The following is a 14,492-nucleotide window of genomic DNA, read 5'->3' as shown; positions in this document are numbered from 1 at the left end:
GTCACACACTGATGTATGTTCATAGGAAACATTTAACATCTGTCGATAATGTTGACAGGCAACATCCTTCTGTCAGACCCACACTGTGTGTGTTTTATATAATATGTATGCTTTTGCCTTTAAGGTTCTTACAATGTCATCTACAACATTCATAAGCAGGTCCAATCTAATCAAAGGTCCCACACTCAGTACGATAAGCCTTGGGCTAATGTATTTACATACATCATAACATGTTCTCCATTACCTAATTTTCTGTCTGTAAGCTCATAATACCACCCGTTGTCACATTTAATTAGCAATAATTTATCATTTTCTCTCCATCACATGATGAACCAAACAGAGTGACGTCTTACTGTATATGAACTCATGTTAAACAAGCCTTGGGCTGTTTTGCTAACCCTGACCTCCCTTTGCGTACTGTATGTTCTACTGTTGGAATGACACTAGTAATACAGAAAAATCCTTCACACACACACACACACGCTTGAATCCAATGTACTGAGCATTCTGGCTCATCAGTTGTTAGAACTTGTGCAAATAAATGCAGAGACTATCTACATGACTGTGTTAAATAAGATGAAATCAAAGGTGTGAGACTGAGCATCCCGTAGGAATGTGTCACTGAAGCCAAGAAATACTGCATAAAATGAGATTATTAAACTGTACAGACACACACACAGCCCATCACCATGTTGTTAGAGAGGTGAGATTCAAGGTTAGAGACTTGAAAAAACTGCTGCATTGTTGTATCCCTGTAATTGTAATTGTAAAACCATATAATTGCAGCATACCTGGTTTGATTTCAGCTGGGGATCTTTGTTGCATGTCATTTTTCATATCTGTCTCCTTTCTGTCACAATAAAATAGGATTGTAAAGAGAGAGAGAGAAAGTATCATCTCAAAGGAATATGTATGTTTAAAAATTATCGGTACTAAAAAAACTAATTTTGGAGGCAATCTAAGCCGTGCAGCAGGAAAAGGACCTAGGCATGCTGATCCCTGGCATCACAGATTAGCTCCAAAGATGTGGAATGTGACCTCTCTGGTGGGGAAAGAGCTGGAGTTGGTGTGGAAGATGGAGCGATACCAACTACATATAGTTACTGCTGAGAACCACTCTGTTGCAGTGAGAATGAGAGGGTCGCCTCCATACAACAAGTTGCTAAGAGGAAGGCTCTGACTGTTGTATGTGCCTATGCACCTGACAGCATGTTGGAGTATCCGGCCTTCTTTGAGTCTGTGGGTGGGGTCCTGGTAAGGGCACGACCTGGGGACTCTATAGTTCTTCTGAGGGATTTCAACGCTCATGTGGGGAACCATGGAGAAATCTGGAGGGGGTGGTTGGGAGGAACGGCCTGCCTTATCTCAACCCGAGTGGTGTTTTGTTTTTGGACGTCTGTGCTAGCCATGGATTGGCCACTACATTTTCGGGCATAAGGTGGTTCATAAGTGTTATTGGTACCAGAACACCTCTGGTAGAGGTCTCCGTGGTAATTAAAAAGTTCCTCAGTGGCAGGGTGCCAGGAATGGATGAGATTCGCCCTGAGATGCTGAAGGCTCTGGACATTGTTGGGCTGTCTCAGGTGACATGCCTCTTCAGTGTCGCATGGAGGTTGGGGACAGTACCTGTGGATTGGCAGACCGGAGGGTGTGCTCACATTATCAGGGTATTGTACTGCACAGCCTCACGGGAAAGCTTATGCCAGGGTGCTGAAAAGGAGGCTCTGACCGATGGTCTAACCTCAGATTCAGGAGGAGCAATGCGGATTCTATCCTGGCCATGGGATAGTGGACTGAGTCTTTACCCTTGCAAGGCTACTTGAGGAGTCATAGGAGTTTGCCCATCCAGCCTACACGTGCTTTTAGGATATGGAGAAGGCCTACGACCGGGACCCTTGGGGGATCTTGTGGGGGGTACTGTGGAAACATGGGGTTCTGGGGCCATTACTGTGAGCCACTGGGTCCCTATGTAACCGGAGTGAGAGTTGCGTCTTTGTCCTTGGCAAGAAGTTAAACACATTTCTGTGTTTGACTCCTACACCTCCAGGAGTTTCTGCCCAGAGTGAGGGAGTTTAAGTATCTCTGCATCTTGTTCACGGGTGAGGGTAGGATGGAGCCAGAGACTGACAGGCAGTTGGATTGGAGAAGCATCAGCAGTAAAGCAGGCATTGTACGAGACCATTGTGGCAAAGAGGGAGTAGATCCAGAAGGTAAAGCTTTCGATTTACCAGGCGATCTATTTCCGACCTTCACCTACAGCGTCAAAAGGAGCCACCTGCGGTTGTTCTGACATCTGATTAGGATGCCTCCTCGGCGCCTTCCATTGGAGGTCTTTTGGGCATCTATATCTGGTAGGAGACTCCGAGGTAGACCCAGAACACACTGGAGAGATTATATATCTCATATGGCCTGGGAACGCCTCGGGATCCCCCAGGAGGAGCTGAAAAAGGTTGCTGGGGAGAGGGATGCCTGGGCTACCTTGCTTTAACCTGCTGCCACCACGACCTGACCCGGATAAGCGGCAAAAAATAGATGGATGGACTTTGGAACATACCTGTATGATTTCTCACATTAACGAATCCTCTTACTAGCTTCAGATAAACTTACCCGTACCCGCTTGAGCATTCCCACTCATGCCCATAGACTTTACATCGGAATGCCGTAATGCACATTAAAGTTGCTTTCATAGGCTCTGGGAAAGTTTTCACGAATACAAAACCTTCATGGATAAAAAATTTATAGCATTAGGAGTAATAATTGATGTTGTTTGCAGTTGGAGGTGTCCTCTCAACAGTTTTACAGACTTCTGTTTTATAATGATGGTCCAAGGGGAAAACGTTTTTTGGGCTGCAGCGCTGCAATACCATTAGCGGCCACTGGGGCATATAGGCAGAATGACTAAGTGGTAGGGCTGTATTCAGCTCTCTTAATACATCCATGGAATTATTACAGCAAGGTAAAACAACTTCAGTGTTCAAATGGGCATCTGACTAGTTTTTTAGGTAGAAAACTGTGAAACTATCCTGTAATTATTCATTGTATGGCCATGTAAACACGAGTACTTTTCTGTTTTTAGTTTCTATAATGCCTCCTTGTAGTGACTGCAAGTCAAGGTCACTTTGACCTCATCATGTCCATCCATTTCTTGTGAACACGACATATCTGGATGCCAGAAGGGGATTACATCTGACACAAACATGTACTCAAGGATGAACTGATTAGAATTTGGTGGTCAGAGGTCAAAGGTCAAGGTCACTATGACCTCGCACAACATGTTTTTAGCCATAACTCAAGAATTCATATGAAAATTATGACAAAATTTCACACAAACAATGAAGAAATTGATTGTGTGTGATGAAAGTGATGAAATTTGGAATCCAAAAGGTCAAAGGTGACATTCACTGTTACATCATAATGTTCTGCATATACACTTAATATCTTTTATTAAATTTCTTCAAAGTTTTCACTACACATATTATATGAGTCTGGACAGACATGGATGTAAACTGCAAATTGACTGGTTGGCAAGCATACAAGTACGAGGCAGTAATTCTAGTCATCATTTATTTCAATTTAAAGATTGATCAATCAATCAATCAATCTCTACTGCTGAATAAAAGTTGAAATGCCAAAAAACCCTGCTGTAATATTATATATTGCAAGCTCATTACCTATGTATATAAACTGTGTGGATTATACCGACCTATGCACAAACAAACACACACAAACACACTCTGACAGAGTTCCTGTGACTCAGATCTTCTCTTGTGTGTCTGTGTGGGTGTGTGTTACTGTGGGTGTGTGTTACTCTGTGTGTGTTAGTGTGTGTTATCAGTGATGCACACTCCAATAGCTGTAATTGGCTGTGTGAAGCAGACAGACACTTCTTTGCTCTGGCTTGTTATCAAACTGACAGGCAAACTGCAAAGGACAGCAGTGTCACTCTGAGAAACACGGCAGACCTTGGAGGCAGGAACCATACATAGACACAAAAACAGATGTAAAAAACACAAGCAGACACACACAGCAAACAGACACAGGTAATCAGACAGACAGGTTGTGGCAGTGAGGAGAGTGCAGCTAATGTATTGCTCTTAGATGATAATCTAAAGGAAGCTGGCTAGGTAGATAGAACTAGATAATGGATGCACACAGTCAGCTAAATATAGCCAACAAAGGGATAAGACAAGGTTGTTAAATGGGAAAAGGTCAAGACAATGACTGCAACATAAAAGATGCTGGAGTGGATACATGGATGTGTTTGGTAATGTAGCAGCTTAGCTATGACCAAAACATTTTTGTATGTGGAGCAACTAAACAGTTTTTATTCAAACACTAAAATGGTGCAATGAATTCTATACACCCGTGATTTTAGAAATCTAAAGTGCTGGTCCCATTTCTTTAATATTGGAGTGCCAGATTTTTCTTTGTGAAAGCTCAGTCGATAGTCTGAGCAGAATGAACTAATCTTTCTCTCTCTCCTTCTGTCTAGATGCGAGACCTTGTTGAGGTGTTCCCAGTGTAAGACGGCTCACTACTGCAATATCACTTGCCAGGTATAGTGTGTGTGTGTGAGTGAGTATGAAAGTGTGTGTATATGTTTGTGTGTGTGTGCCAGTTTGTTAAAATGCCCTTCTCCTGCAGAAACAAGCATGGCCTGGCCATAAGAGAGAGTGTAAATGTCTGCGGAGCCTGCTACCCAGAATTCCCACTGACTCAGTCCGTCTGTCTGCAAGACTCATCTTTGCCTTGGTATGTCTGGATTTTCTCACTGTTAGACACTCACAGAAACATGTACAAAGAAAGAAGAAATAACCTTTCATTTTGTTAGTTGTGAAGTGCTGTACATTGCTACTGTGTTATGAAGACCATGTAAATTCAGATTCTTTTTTTTCTTGGATATTTATCTGTTTACTTCCACTAAAGGATTAAGAGCACCTCAGTTGATCCACTTGCTCTTGCACTTATAAAACCCTCTTGAAGGCTGATTATCTTAGTTCCTGAGAAGTTCATTTCACTTAATCAAACGCCCACAGTATTATTGAGGTTTTTTGCAACACATAATGTGTAGCAAAAGCAGAAAAATAATTGTATGATAATATAATAACATGCTAATGCCCCCCTCTTCTTCTTCTTCCTAGTTAAGTCCACCTAAGGGCAGTAGTGAGGAGTTATACACTTTCGAGAACCATGAATCACGTAAGTGTGAGTGTGAGAGTGAGTGAGTGAGTGTATTTGTACTTCTATCTTTGTAAGGACAGTTATATACTTCATATACCTTACGGAGTGAGGGCATTTTGAAAAAATGTGAGGGCATTTTTTATTGATCCTCACACCTTCAAAGGGCTGTTTGAGGGTCAAGGCTTGGTTTAAGGGTTCAGGTTAGAATCTAGGGAATGCATTATGTGAATGAGTGTCTTCACAAAGATAGAAGTACAAGTTTGTGTGTGTTGTGTGCGTGTGTGCGTGTATGTGCGTGCGATTGGTATGGGGGATGAAAAGGGTCACAGTGGACAATATGCACGTAGATATGCTCATTTAATTATTTTAATCATGAGTGTATGTATGCCATAAACAGCTGGTTTTCTTGGCTACTCTTGGTTGGAGAGTTTAGATGAAGACTGACTGTTAACAGTCACACGTGCGCACTCTACTAATCACACTTAGACACTAATACATACACACGTGGCACTTTTAATAAATAATCACACCAATGTATGTACGTGTGTTTTGTCCTCCACAACCTTTTTCACCCCCTATAGTGTGTTAATGCGTGCGTGTGTGTGTGTATCTGACTGCCAGTGCAGCCAAAAAATGGCTGACCTCACCATCATTATTCTGCTCAGAGAGATGAGTGTATCTCTGAGACTGTCAGCATCAAAGCAGAAGATAAACTTTTTGTGTGCTAAACCTTTTTTGGCACATTGTCAGAAGCTCATAGGGACAGCCAGCTGATTTTTGTTTATTTATTTATTCATTTATTTATTTTTACAGACCTGAGTTCCATGTCTGAGCAGAAGAAACAAGGTCTGTATCAGCTGGCTTCCATGTTAGAGCTGTACTTACAACAGGAAGCACCTGACCTGGCACAGGAAATGATCTCAGCCATGCCACCTTCCTGCCGCGAACCCCTCAGCCTTATTGCAAAGGTGGGCTAAATACATGTTAATACAATATAAATAGACACACAAACACCTTGGTGCACACATGAACACATAATTACACAATTATTTTTTGCAACTGTTTATTGCTTTTAGCATCACCTCCTGCATTTGGATGGACCTTGTATGGTCTAAGATCTTCCTAACATCTGTGATTAGATCCCTGTGTGTGTGTGTGTGTGTGTGTGTGTGTGCGTGTGTGTGAGAGAGAGAGAGAGAGAGAGAGAGAGAGAGCGAGAGCGCGAGCATGTGTTTGACCTTTATCTGGTGAGTTCAACTATTGTGGAAGCGCACACACACACACGCACAGTACAGCACAGCACAGCACAGTATAATTATATATTACTATACATGAACAACCTCAGGTCTTACTCTGCTAAAACATACCAGCTGCATTCACTAGAATTTAAACTGTAAAATTGTTAAGTGTGCAAGGATGTGTTTGTGTGGATTTTGCTTTACCTCTGTGATGTGATGCCTGACTCCTTGAGACTTCATGGCTTCAAGGTGTTTGAATTTCAACAAGTGTGTGCATGTTTTGTGTTTGTCCCATCGCAATGATTGTGTGAGTATTAATTAAAAGCAGCCAGGAGCCAGGAGCTAAGAGTGCTTGTGTTAAAACAAGCATGAAAAATGCAAATGAGCAAAACTCACCCATAAACAACATGACTAGGATCTTCTACACTCAAAGCAATAAACCGTCTACTTATTTCATGTAATGATTTTTTTTTATTTCCAAAACTTAATTTGCATTGGACTCGAAAGTCAGTGTTTAGATTTGATGTTTGAAAAATATGGTTATACAAAGCGCAATATACAGAATGCTGAGATGTGTTTCACTCTCACTAATGACACGGTTCTAGGATGGCAATGTCTATCAGTTTGTCAGTCCAACATTTTCATCCAGACTAAAATAACTCAATAAATATTGGATGTATTGCCAAGAAATTTTAGTACAGATATTCAGTGTCCCCAGAGGATGAAACCTGATGACGTTGGTTATCCATTCACTTTTCCTCTAGCACCACTGCCATTTTAATATTTACTTAAACACGACTGCTTCGGATAAAACACAAACTTTGCATCACACAATTTGGTTTACAATGAGCATCACAGCCACACAGAGCTTGGTATGGCTGAAAAGTCTCAGTCTTGTTGTTTCCTTTCTTATATGTGACAGCGGAATCTCTGCAGTGCTACAACTGCACAATTTAATTTCACAAACACACACATATTATTGTGTGTGTTTTTGTTTGCATCTTTTTGCATAATTTATAATTTATTAAGAATTATGAAGCTTGAGTGAGAAAGTAAGTGAGAGAGAAGTGTGTGTGTGTGTGTGTTTGTGTGTGTGTGTGTGCTTGTGTGTGCATACGTGGGATTGGATTTGTAGCTGGGAAAACAGGAAAACTGCTGATTAGATTTGGTTCAAGATTCTGATGAGAATTCTGCTCCACTTTGAAGGGGCACTACATTGAGTGGATTTAAAGAGAAGAAGAAAAGGATGAATACTATGTTAGAGAAAACGAGAGGAAAACAGAGAGAGATGAGAGTGGGAGAAGAGAGGAGGAAGTCATACAGATAGCGTGAGAAATAGAAAAAGAGAGCAGGAAATGTACAAAGTGTATCACAGTTAATTTGACAGTTAACACAAATTGTAACTGGGTGATACCTTTAAAAAACATGACCCAAGGGAATGAGAATTTAGTCTTTTAGCAGTTAGCATGATAGAGTGTCTGCAGTGTTTTGCCTGTAACTTTACCGTACAGTATATTTAAGACAGACACTGAACTATAGAAGAGAAACGAAAGGAAAATTAAGAACAGGGGATGCATATTCTTCAAGTTTAATATGTGAGAGTAACTAGTTGATTTGATATGTATGCGCGTGCTTACGCACAGTCATTCCTGTGTCTAAACAGTCGCACACAGGGGAAAGGAGGGGTTTGGGTGTTGAAGAGCTACATTTGGAGGCTCCCTGGATGAGGTGGGGACTCCAAAAGAGCTGATGGGTGCATCCTCGGAAATGTAATTCTACGTAACCTCAGGGTCTGCAGAAGATGGAGACCAGAGAAACTGTAAATGGTCTTCTGTAATGTGACCTCACAGATGTCATGCTTCAGTTATTTTTATAGGCTGTTATGCTTGATTTGTCACCTGCCATTTATTCATTTATTTATTTGTTTAGCGGCAATACTATGCCTCTTTTAGCTTTGAGTATGGAAATGGGCCTTATAATCAGACATTATATATCCCCAGCAATAACAGTACAACACATTCATGTAAAAGATTTACCAGTAAGCATTATTTGGTGAGGTGGAGGTTAAAAGACATGAAAACCAGGCTAAATTCAGTTGTCAAGTGAAAGTTTGTTACCATTAAATGACTATTGTTAGATGCAGTGTTATTTGTAAATTAGACTTCTAATCAACTTTCACTTTTCAACCCCATTTTGCCCATTAATTGATTAACTGAGGTCATGTTTGAGTCAGCCATGATGTATCCATGACTTCAATGAACTTACGACCTCATCTGTGAGATCAAATGAGATGATATGTATTGATTTGCTGTTTTCTTAGCTCACTGATGATGTCACAATTCAGATACTACTGTAGGTTGTTTACTTGCTTTGTAACCTCACAGATCACATTTCGGCTATTAGCCTCTCTTATTATTTTCATAATGATGTTACCAGCTCAGATATTTTAAGTTATAAAGAGACCTTTAAAAAAAAAAAAAAAATCAAATGAACTAAGGTCGACTAGGCTCCCTTAGATGGAAAACCCTGGATCTCGCCCACACCACCAGAGGTGAACAAGTTGAGTTGCTGGCCATCTCCAGAGTTTCCCGCTCTGGGGATGAGATTTGAGTTTTCGGCGTGCATTAACCTGGCCTTGGGGCACCTCTTTTGCTGTGGAGTGTAGGACCCCAGCTGAACTCATTCCATCTTCGTAACTGGTTACACCACAATTTAACATATGTTAAAAGCAACAGCAGCGCTTAGAGTACTGTGTAACACTAACTAATCTTACTGTTGTCCAGAATTTTTATGTTGTGGTTTCTCAGTACTGTGACCATGCTTTGAAAAACCAATATTTTTTTCTTATTTCACGGTCTTCTACGTATTTTTTTATCATGCTTTGCAATAATTGTTGTTTTTTTTTAATTTGGTCATTTTTTCAAAATTTTAATAGCAGCTGTAGTGGTTATATCCCTTTTTCACTTTTGAGTCATGTTGGATTTGACTTGGAGGTAAAGAAATTTTCTCATAAATCTTGAAAAGGGCTTTGCATTTAGAGAATGTATCTCAAACAAAACAACAGTACAACACATTCATGTAAAAGATTTACCAGTAAGCATTTAAAATACATTCTTTTATTAACTCTGATTCTTCTTGGTCAGAGCTATTGAATTACTATAATTAGATGAGATTTTTTTTGTAAACTATACATCTAATCAACTTTCACTTTTCAGCCACATTTTGCCCGTTAATTGATTTACTGAGGTCATGTTTGAGTCAGCCAAAATTTAGAAATTTACTGGGTAACTTTCAAATACTTACTCTTTATTTATTGTGCATAGGCAAGGTGTTAACCATTTTCAAACTTCTTTCAAAGGTTTGAAATGAATTTGTTTTTAAACCACCTGTGATGTCTTTGAAAATATGCTAAAACTGTGTTTAAATCAAAAAACAAAAGAGAACAAAATGGGCAAAAGAATAGGTACATGTACCTAATTTCAACCCACCCATGCTACAATCACCTATCCAAAGCTCCAACATCACCCTTACACGGCTAGGGCACAGACAGACACAACCAAAACAGAAATGCAGGGAACTTTAACTTGAATGTCATGTGGATTTGCCAATATACAGAGTGGTATTCTATTGGCTGCCAATAGGGGGCACTGTTTTTACATGGACAGCATATTGTACTGGCAGTGTAAAGAGGTGGGGAAGTCCTTCATTTTACTTTACTTCTGTCTTTATCCTTTCAAGTGTCTCCTCTCTTTCTATAGATGTCTTTTGCTTTCAGTTTCTCTTTCTTAATGTTTCTCTCATCTGTTTTAACTATCATATCGATTCTTCTGATCATTCTTCTCTACACTTGCAGCTCTTTCTCTTCTTCCCTCTCTCGTTCTCCTCTCTCTCCTCCTCCTCCCCTAATGGTTTCTTTCCCTTTTAATGGCTTAAATACATAACAAATGAGAAGTTTATTATGGTGTACTTGGAATGTGAAGTAGTGTGCTTTACAAAATAAGTATGTATGTCTTTCCCTGTGTGTGTGTGTGTGTGTGTGTGTGTGTGTGTTTGTTTGTTCAGGGTCAGTCTTTTTTACAGTGGGGGAGTGTTTTGTGCTGTAAAACTATTCTTTATGTTAGTAGCAATTCTCTCCCCAACACTTGTAATGTTACACAAACAAATACATTCACGCACACTGACACACACAATGAAGTAATGCCTCAGCATCATTACTACTCTTAATATACCCAAGGGAAGCAATGAGGGAAGGAGATTGTATGTTTGTGTGTATTATGTGCTGCATACGTATTTAACAGTATGTGTGTGTGTGTGTGTGTGTGTGTGTGTGTGTGTGTGTGTGTGTGTGTGTGTGTGTGTGTGTGTGTGTGTGTGTGTGTGTGTGTGTGTGTGTGTGTGATTGCAGAACTGTGCAGTGATGCAGATAGACTGCTGTGGGTTGTGTGTGTTTCTGGAAGAGGTTCTGGTCTTTTGTGGGTTGCTTCTGACTACAGTAGGGTTATTTTGTGTGTGTGTGTGTGTGTGTGTGAGTGTGTGAGTGTGTGTGTGTTTGTGTTTGTGCTTTGGTCAGACGTCAGTGGTGCAATAAGCAGTGACAGATGAGAACTGGCCACGACACATTTTATTGCTTCCCTGAAGCAACTTCCCCTCTCTGGAGTGAGCATTCGTGTGTGTGTGTGCGTGTGTGTGTGTGTGTGTGTGTGTGTGTGTGTGCGTGTGTGTACGTGTGTGTACGTGTACATGTCTTTCTGTGTTTATGTGGACAAATTTTGATTTTAAACTATTGGCATTTTGGAATTGTGAGGACATTTTAGCCGGTTGTCACGCCTTCAAAGGGGTGTTTGAGGGGTAAGACTTGGTTTTAAGGTTCAGGTTAGAACTAGGTTTAGGTAAGGGACAGGGGCTAGTGAATGTATTATGTCACTGAGTGTCCTCACAACTAACACAACACATGTATGTGTGGGTTTGTTTGTGTATATGCTTCACATTGTGTCTTCATGTTCAAATATGAACTTACTGTTATGGTGCATCAGCTCTTGCTGCATTGAGAGCCATTTCTCACACATACTCCTTACATGACCAACATGCTACCCCATAAAACACACACTTACACACCTCTCTGTCTGCTCTAAACCTGCTCCAATGTGTCTCATTCCCGCCTCCCTCAGCCTCATTCATTTGCTCTCTGCTGCCCGACTATCATTTCTCTACTTCACTGACACTCCCTCTTCTCATTTGCTCTCAGGCCAAGTCTCTTAAACTGCATCTCTTATATATGTGCGTTATATATTAATTTTGAATGACACCTCAAAGGCTGAGTTTTTTAACAGACCAGTATCAGCATTTCAATTTGAAAATCTTGAGTTATAAACACCACAGTACACTACTGTACACTGCACCAGCATACATTCATGGTAAGCACACTTGGTGCACAGAATTAAGTGGACAGTCTACTCCACAGTCTGACACGAGAATTATTAGTAGATATGCAGTTTGAGCATGTCACAGAAAAATATTTTTCTAAAACCAAGTTGGAACCATCAGCATCAGGAAACTGAAAAGCACAGTTGCCACATGAGCTACATAACATGCCTCATCTAGTACATGCCAAACAAGGTGTTCTTTGTGAGTTTTGTGTGCATTGTGTGGATTCACCAAGACGTGGTGTGCTATGGTTTCAGATACTGTCTGTGATAAATACTTCATTCAGTCCAGGACAAAAATGAAATCTATGTCTGTGCACAATAACTGTCCTCTTGAGTCTTATCTCAGAGGAAACCAACAGTGTTTTTCAGAGTTTTGAGTCCCAAAGTTGTAATGTACAAAAGTTTATCAGTGGAAGCTATTTGAAGTAATAATTGCCGAGAATTATTGTAGTTATCTCATTTGATTGATAAGTAAGACAGGTTGAATGCAGAATTTTGGTCCCTCATTTGTAGTGGCAGGGTGTTTCAGTTGGAGTAACAGAAAGAAGGAAAAGCAGAGCGCAGGAGAGAAGAGGAGGGTGAGGAAAATAGAAAAATGGACAAGGGACTGCAGAGGGAGAGAGTCTTACAAAGAACGAAATAAGGTAAAATCCCAGAGAGATAGAGGGTTGAGGGAAGAATAAAAGCAGAAGATGGAAAATGAGCAAAAGCAGAAAACTAGTGGATGCAATAAAAAGAGTGAAAGAAAAGGAATGAAGAAAGTGAAAAGGAGGGAATGAGTGGAAGAAGGATGGGAACAGGGAGCCCATACTCTGCCTGATGAAAGGTTTGAAGCTGCTGTATTTATGGTTCTATGTGTATGAGACTGTAACTGGGGCTCTTGAGAAACATACACACACACACACACACACACACACACACACACACACACACACACACACACACACACACACACACACACACACACACACACACACACCTCATTTGACCATGCTGGAAGAAAGGCATCTCCCCATTGAACAGTATGTTGTATTGTTTATTACCTATGTATAGAGATGATTCATCACAGATCGGCTGCACACACACGCACAAACAACTACCTGAATTCATGTGTGAGTGTGGAGCCAATAAATTTGCACCCCTGCTGAAAACTGTTTGGGCTTCAATTACACAAGCAGAAGCGTGTGTGTGTGTGTGTGTGTGTGTGTGTGTGTGTGTGTGTGTGTGTGTGTGTGTGTGTGTGTGTGTGTGTGTGTGTGTGTGTAAGTAAGTAAGTGTAATTCTAATTCAGATGTGTTTTGTAGATGTGAGAGTGTAACTTCCTTGTTTGTGTGTAGGAGTAATTTATTCTCATGGCTTTCCTTTATATTTATTGGCCATCTGTTGAGCAACTAAATGGGATGCAGGCACGGTCAAACTAGCATACCTTAACAAATGAAAAATTTATCACTCTCCAAACTTTTTATATGGGAGAAAGTATATCTTGTGCAGAAGTGCAACTAACTTTTTTCTGAATAAATGATCAAAGAAAGGAAGGAGTCATGGAAAATGGGAGGAAATTACAGAGTTTTTACATAATTGAAGGATTTAAGAGATGAAACAATAAGAAAAAAATTAAAAAATATCAATGCAATGAAGGAAAGTGAAAAAAAAAAGCTATGTATTTTTTTACTTGCTACATGAGAGTGGTCCTGTGCCTTTGCACGTGTATGTTTGCTTGAAGTCATTACAATAATCCTTCTGTATACGTGTTAGTATGCCTTATCTCTCCAACATTTCCCTGGTCTGCCATTGTAGCTGGCAGTGCCATGGGTACTACCTAATTAGCTTAGGCTTTGCAAAATCAGACACACACACACACGCACATACACACACACACAGGCACACAATTACCGCTTAGTGTAATGACTTTAAGTCCATCATGAATGCAGTCACAGACAGTATAATAGGAAGAGAGAATAAAAACCATTTGTTTAATTGACTTAGATTGGGCTGCATGTATGTGGGCTCATGGGGAGAGGTGAAGAGAAGAAGATGAAGAAGGGAGGAGGAAATGAGGAGACTGGGGGAAAGAAAGGAGGAGGAAAGGGGTGATGTGAGGAAGGAACTGAAAGAGATGGAAATAATCAAGGGCAAACAAAGAGGGTTATGGAGACAAGACAAAGAGGCATGGACATGGATAGTGTTAAATTGAGGAGTGAGAAAGAAGAAAGGGTGGAGGAAAATGGAGGGATGGCAGGAAAAAAGACAAGAAAACTGGGAAGGGATAGAATGGGAAAATCAAGAAAAGATTGGAGGATGAGCAACGGAAAATTTTAATAATTTTGAATGCAAATGTGGATGTTTAATTCTGAAAAATGATTTGAACATCAATATGTTGCAGGAGATAGGCATGTACAGCATGTGTGTATTGTATCTATGTTCTAACGTGTGTTGCAGGGCTGTGTGAGTGCGGGTTGGGTGTGGGGTTGGATTAATGAACAGCTTTTGGCTCCAGCTGCGACAGCCACTATCGTTCTCGTCTCCTTTATCCTCCCTCGTGCTTTCTCTGCTCTCTCCTCTGTTGCTCCAACATTTACAGTAATTACTGTTCTTCGGTGGTTCAGAGGGAAGGAAACAGGGATACAGGCTGATAACATACCAACAT

The 14,492-nt window shown here is 40.5% G+C and overlaps 1 protein-coding gene across 1 annotated transcript in view; it reads left to right on the top strand.

Moving 5' to 3' along the window:
- The window catches only part of smyd3 (SET and MYND domain containing 3), a 78,566-nt gene that overhangs the window by 15,921 nt on the left and 48,153 nt on the right, over positions 1-14,492 (top strand). The window contains exons 2-5 of the mRNA XM_040129970.1: positions 4,493-4,556; positions 4,645-4,752; positions 5,142-5,199; positions 5,995-6,149. Coding sequence (XP_039985904.1) covers positions 4,493-4,556; positions 4,645-4,752; positions 5,142-5,199; positions 5,995-6,149 — 385 coding nt within the window. The remainder of the gene's footprint in view (positions 1-4,492; positions 4,557-4,644; positions 4,753-5,141; positions 5,200-5,994; positions 6,150-14,492) is intronic.

The sequence above is a fragment of the Xiphias gladius genome, chromosome 1 (assembly GCF_016859285.1).
Source record: "Xiphias gladius isolate SHS-SW01 ecotype Sanya breed wild chromosome 1, ASM1685928v1, whole genome shotgun sequence".
Taxonomy (NCBI): Eukaryota; Metazoa; Chordata; class Actinopteri; order Istiophoriformes; family Xiphiidae; genus Xiphias; species Xiphias gladius.
This window is presented reverse-complemented; position numbering and strand designations above follow the sequence as displayed.